The following is a 6,508-nucleotide window of genomic DNA, read 5'->3' as shown; positions in this document are numbered from 1 at the left end:
AATGCACCCCTTTCCTGCAAAAATGCAGCCCCTTGCATCCTGCCCCAACACAGCCCCTTGCACTACAACCCCTGCTGCCCCTCCCCCACCCAGCCCCTCCCCGCCCTCAGAGCCACACGGCGCATGCGCGAGAGCCGGAACGGAAGTTGCCGGGGGCCGTTTCCGGCCGGGGGACTATCGGGGCCGGTTTCCGGGCGGGGCAGCGTCGCGTGCTGTCCTCCTCCCGCTGCTTCCGGCCGCGCGGGGCCATGGCGGGCCGGGCCGAGGCCGGGGCGCCGCCGAGGCGGGCCCGGCGGCGGTGGTTCCGGCCGAGGGCGCGGGACGCGGCGGGAGCTCCGAGGCCGGCGCTGGCGCTGGCGCTGGCGCTGCCCCCGAGGGCGGCGCGGGACTTCTCCGCCAACTGGCGGGCGCTGCAGGAGGTGCGGGGCTGGGCCTGGCTCCCTCCTGCTGTGAGACCGAGCGAGCGTCGGAAAAACCACGGACTTTTACATTCAAATGAGTTTTAACCCAAGATCTTGTTATTTCATTTATCTGTTATTTATTTATCTCGTAATTCACATCAGTTTTAAACCAGAAACTTTTTTAATTCTAACTAGTTTTTAAGCTAAGAACTAGTTAACTTCAAAAACCGTCAGCGGGGCTTGGTGGATTTCAGGTGGGAGGACGACGGTAAAGTCGAACGCTCCGGTTAATTGTTGGGTGTTTCTTTAGGTGCTGAAACAGAAGGCGGCTGGCTTGGCGAAATCCCTCCCGGCCCCCGAAACGTCTCCCAAGCCGCGGCGCGCGACGAAAGACGTCGAAGGGATTCCAGCCGTCAATGGCAGCGGGAACACGGTAAAATTCAAGCCTGTAAACCGGACGGAGGGTGGTCCTGGCCAAGCGGGAGCTTCTCCGACGAATGTGAAATCGGAGAGAACTGCGCCGGGCGAGAGCCTGGGCGATGCCCGGAGCAACAGAAAAGAGTTCAAGGCAAAAAGGAAAACCGGCAATAGCGAGACGAAGCAGGGGGACATAAAGCATAAGAAGAGGAAAACGGACGAGCGCGCAGAACAGCCGCCAACGGAGTGAGTGCTTTAAACCTTATGCCCATTTATGTCGGTGCTTTAAACTGTTTTAGTGGCAGCTGAATAACTTGAAATAAAGGATAATACAATGCTGTGCTTCTTGAGGAGGGAAAACCTAATACAATGCTAATACAATGCTGTGCTTCTTAAGGAGGGGAAACCCTCTTTCCTTTATGATGCGTCCACCCAAGTATTTCAGACCCCTTTCCTACTACCAAGTTACTGCATTCTCTTCCTTTCCCTTCCCATTCAGGTAGGGGGGGGTTACAGTTCAAACAACTATTTTGGGGACTTTTTGACTTCAGATTCAGAATTTAGACATTAGACTGCGGAGGCACAGCTCAGGAGGCTCGACTGGATAACAGGAACGGGAAGAAGTCCAAAGACAAGGTATCCCTGAGGAGCCTGGGATAAGAGAGAAGTAAAAACCACTCTGATTAACCCAGTTATTCAAATGTTTGAACAAAACTGTAGTCTGCATGCTCAGGTTGTTGAACTAGTTGGCTCTGACTAGGACTAACTAGGTAACTCCTTTCTTTTGTAAACATCAAGCTTACCCAAACTGTAAACAGCCAAATCGAACAGTATTAAAAAGGTCCTTTTTACCTTTTGCTTACCAGGGATGACATCTGGTTTGATGGGGTTGATCCAGAGGATATTGAAGCAGCAATAGGACCTGAAGCAGCAGAAGTTGCTAGAAGAAAAATGGGACTTGAAAGCACGTCCAAACCAACTGTGGAACAGGTGCTGGTTAAAGAAAAGGCTTTCAGTGGGTAGGTTGTATTTCTAATGCAACAAGTACCAACAGTCTTATCGGAGGCATCAAAAACTTACTCCCATTCTTACAGCTGTGGACAGAGTATGCACAGTGTCTTCCAGAGTCTGCAGAGACTATAGCTGCTCTGTGGTGTTAACTTTTCCGGTTATATTAACGGGTGCCGCACCTGTCAGCGTAGCAGTCAGAAGTACGCAATCTCAGCAAGGGCTTTCTAATCTGCGTGTCCGTTTTCTTCTTTTAGACTCACAAAAGCTGTAGCCATGGACTGTGAAATGATAGGAGTGGGGCCCCAGGGGGAAGACAGCATTGTGGCTCGTGTATCAATCGTGAACCAGTTTGGAAAGTGCGTTTATGACAAATATGTCAAGCCTACAGAAAAGGTGACCGATTACAGGACAGAAGTTAGCGGGATACGGCCTGAGGACACAAAGAAGGGTAAGTAGGTTGGCCTTCCCCAGAACATCCTTAAGAAAAACCTTATGCAACTTACTGAGTTACTGTCAGTGTATCAGGAGCCTGCTGAATTCTATTTTTTGAGCAAGAAATAAAGCACTTGCACAACCTTAATATCTCTAAATATAAAAGAATACTTCAGGGGAGAATGAATAAAAAATTCTGTAAAGATGCAATTTGCCCCAAAAGGCCATTGTTGCCCCAGTAAAAAAAGTAGTTTCTAACACTTGCTTAAATGCAAGCCTAGCATTGGACCAACAAGTGGAAGTTGACTGTTTCAGCTTTTTTGCAAGGCATCTGTCCTGGTCTCCTGTTTTTGCTTCCTCTGAACAAGCAGGGGATGACAAAGTACAAGAATCATGCATTCTTCTGCATCTTGGGTCCTAAGAAAGTGACTTCCACACATGATGGTCTTCTAATGCTCACTCAACTTGCTAAGTTGCTGTGTAATGTCCATGTTGAAACCATTTTTTTATGTTGCATTTTCAGGAGAAGACTTTAAAAAAATTCAGGAGGAGGTGGCTGACATCTTGAGAGGAAGGATTTTAGTTGGACATGCTGTCCACAATGACTTAAAGGTACACATCTCCATAGTTGTTGCTTTGAAGGTAAAACTTCAGTGATTTTTGTTACCCAAGAAAACAGATTAGAAATTTTTAAGCTTAAGGTTGCAGTATCTTAATACCCAGATTCCACCTGTGCTGGACACCATATTGTATAGCAGTCCAATTTGTACAGGTAACAAAGCAGGTGTTCAATATTTCCTTCTAGTCTAGAAACAAACAGCAGGTTGATCAAATTATTTTCATATTTGGGAGTAGCTGTAGCACTGCCTGCAAAGAGCTGCAGTAAGGCAAGGCCCACAGCGTCTTTAATTCAGAGACTAGCGTTCCACTTTGCTCAAGCAGGAGCAATGTGCACAACCGCCTTGTATAGTCTCCATAGGAAGCGCGTCTGTATTGAAGATGGCCACCATCTTTGCCAGGTTATGCATCCCCTGTTTGAATATTCTCGATCAGAATTGCTCCCATTGTGAATTGTCTTTTCTGCCGATGGAAGGACGACCAGCTGCAATGCAGTTGAACATACAAAGTAACCTATTTACAGAGCAAATATTTTTCTTTCAGATCCTGTTTCTTGACCATCCTAAGAAGAAAATTCGAGACACACAAAGATACAAACCTTTCAAACAGAAAGTCAAAGTAAGGAACTCAGGAATGTAATAATTAGTTCATATTTTGAAGTAGTTCCAGGCCAAAATTTCTAGAGGACTAAGTATGAAGCTGGGAGTCAGAAGCTCCAGTTCTTGTTCAGCCAATGAGTTTGGCCTAGCCCCTATCCCCCTCTTCCGTCACTCTGTAAAATGGGGATATCTGCCCCTGCCATTCAAGAGGATTAATTAGTTCAGTATTTAAACAGCCCTTGAGATGTTGAAAATACCATGTAATATTTTGCTGATTGAGATTACTTATAACATTTGTGTGCAGTAAGTTCAATGGCTCTCCCAACTTCTCGAACATGACCTAGGAAAGCTGGTTTTCCTGTCACTTTTCTGGGCAAAAACATAGGGCACTAAAAGGTGAACATACAGCCTGTTTACTTGTTGTGGGATATTGCTTAGAGAATCAGTTGCTTAAATTTACAAAATACAGTTGCTTCCGTGACCTCAGAAATGGGTAACAGTTGACTTTAATGTGACACATGACATTTTGCAGTTCAAAACAGAACATACTTTTTTTCTCTCCTCTTGCTAAATATTAAAAGATCATACATATATGCAGCTTCTGATTACATTGGTGCATTCATGCATTTCCATTGCCGAAGGGATTTACACGCACAGATGTCTGAATTGATCTGTCTGGCTTAAATCGGGTAGTCAGGTAGGAGGTACGCGTACCCCTGGGGGTACTTTGAAAGGTCCCAGGGGGTGTGTGGGGGCCAGCAGGGACAGAGCGCCACCACCTCATGCCGCTGCCTCACAGAAGCAGGGCCAGGGCAGGGTGGGAGCAGGGCTGCACAGACGCCACAGTGCCACCACTCGCCACTACCCATCCTGGGGATACGCTTTTTTAAAAAGGGATCTGCCGGGAGTACACTTATTAAATGAGGTTGAAAACACCTGGCTTAAGTCTTCATCTTGGCAGTTCATGCACAGAATCTGCTACATGCTGTGGTTGGAAGAGTTTTCTTACCTTACCTTTCTAATTAATTTAAAAATGACTGCAAAACTTGGCCTAAGTTAGTGCCTTCAGGGGAATATTTCATTTCATTTTCTGACTTGGCTAGTGTGTGATTTTTGTTGGCTTTGTTTCTAGAGTGGACGCCCATCACTGAAACTGCTTTGTGAGAAACTGCTGAATGTGAAAGTGCAGACATCGGAGCATTGTTCGGTACGTACGCCCATGAGAAAAACGGAACTCTGTGGATCAGTGCTGTACTAGGCTTCAGCTTCTGGAACCCTGGGTTCAAACTTTACTTAAGGCTTCACAGCCTCTATCCAGGACACTGTTTCCACCTGTTTGAGCAAAGGTTGTCCAGTGCTTCCCTGCATTGCGCCAGTTGCTTTACTTACATATTTTTCTTTACGCTCCATAAACAAATTCCACAATACTGCATCTAAATCTCTGAAGTTTCCCGAGAGAAACAGTATGGTAAAGGTGACTTATATCAACTTTGTGTCCTAATGTCAGCATCTTGTGCCATTCTACCAATAGCTGCATTCAGTCTACAGCTGGTAAAAGGAGCAGGTGAAAGATGATTAATTAGCCTTCTATTCCATCTGTAGTAGTCAGGGCTTCTTTGGTAGGCAAGAGGAAGGAGGAAACAGAGATGTCTGAAAGAGTGGGGAAAGTTGACAAGAATGCTCCAAAATACCATATTTGGTAATGATGTCAGGAGGCAGAGGTCCTATTCAAAGCAAGGGATTACCAGTTTGTGCTAGCTGCACTACATCCTCCTGATCTGGATTCTGCTTTTTGAATGACTAGTCTCTTTTCCCCCTTAAATCTTAACACTGGGGAGGAGAGGTTAAAATATCGGTTGAAATAGAAAGGTGCATTTGTTGGGGGAGGGAAGATGTTGACTAGAGCATTTCAGCCTTTCTTTAACTTGTTGCTTATTCCATTATCTTTCAGATTCAGGATGCACAAGCAGCTATGAGGCTGTACACACTTGAGAAAAAGCAGTGGGAAGCAGCTATCAAGGAAAAAACCAAACCTAAGAAAAATAAAACTCTTTAGTCACTCAGAGAAAGCAATCTGAAATGGACAGTGGCTACTTTTTTCCATATATGCAAGAACAAGGCTTTCAAAGGGAATGTTTCATAAAGGCACCGTGAGCTGGAGGTTGCAAACTTGGAGATCTTCATCCACTGCAGTGATTTCCTCCACAGGCACTGTGGGAAGCCCTTGTGTACTCTGCTTCCTTTTTCTGCTAGTACAGTGTATCATTGTATTTATTTTCCTTTCTTACTTGAAACTTTGGCAACACAAGATCCTCCCACCCTGGGGCCTGCTTCTGAGAAACCAAGTTATCTACTGCTTCCTCTCCCTCCTGTATGTGGTGGTATACCTATTGTTTTTAGCCATCTAAGCTGTGCATACAGTTAATATGCCCTGGAAGGCATTAATTCCTCAACTGAAAGACAGTGCTGCTCCAAGCCTTAGCTGGAAGTAAATTAGAAACTCACCACTCAGCTCTAAGTGGTTTTTTTTTTTAATTTAGATTTCCAAGGAGAATGACATTTACTTTTGGCTTTTAAGTAATTAGGAGCAATACCATCTACTACACCCCCAATCTCACTCTTTCTTCTGCCACCTTGACCAGAAGAATCTAAGCAGCCTGTTGTATGGTTCCTGTACTTGTCCGGCTCTAAGGTGAATAAAACTCAAAAGATGAACATTTGTAGTGTAACTTCCTTCAGCATCATAAAATTTGTGGCCAGCCTGCAAATGCCTGATGTGTTTTAAAAGTTTCTATCGCCTGTGAAGACGGGCTAGAAAACTAACTTGACAGTGTTCAGTAAGTACACATAGTAATTACAGGAGGAAGAAAGGAGTGGTGCTGTATGCTTTCCCAAGGATCAGTTATTTCACTCAGATTGAGTGGCAGAACATGTATACAGTAAACAAATAGCTATGGCAATCCATTATGGTGAATCCTGTGAGCTGGTTAGTCGATACTAACCTTACAGAGGAGCCATTATACTTCAGAC

The 6,508-nt window shown here is 45.3% G+C and overlaps 1 protein-coding gene across 1 annotated transcript; it reads left to right on the top strand.

Moving 5' to 3' along the window:
* Window positions 1-233: 233 nt before the first annotated feature.
* Window positions 234-6,193, top strand: REXO4 (REX4 homolog, 3'-5' exonuclease). Its single transcript, XM_019475678.2, has 8 exons — window positions 234-419; window positions 712-1,064; window positions 1,685-1,837; window positions 2,084-2,277; window positions 2,785-2,873; window positions 3,423-3,497; window positions 4,611-4,685; window positions 5,430-6,193. The coding sequence occupies exons 1-8, from the start codon at window positions 249-251 to the stop codon at window positions 5,532-5,534; spliced, it is 1,215 nt and encodes a 404-aa protein (XP_019331223.2). The 5' UTR covers window positions 234-248; the 3' UTR covers window positions 5,535-6,193.
* The last annotated feature ends 315 nt before the right edge of the window (window positions 6,194-6,508 follow it).

This window comes from Alligator mississippiensis, chromosome 12, assembly GCF_030867095.1.
Source record: "Alligator mississippiensis isolate rAllMis1 chromosome 12, rAllMis1, whole genome shotgun sequence".
Classification (NCBI taxonomy): Eukaryota; Metazoa; Chordata; order Crocodylia; family Alligatoridae; genus Alligator; species Alligator mississippiensis.
Note: the sequence above shows the minus strand (reverse complement) of the source record. Positions and strands in the feature narration are given on the sequence as shown.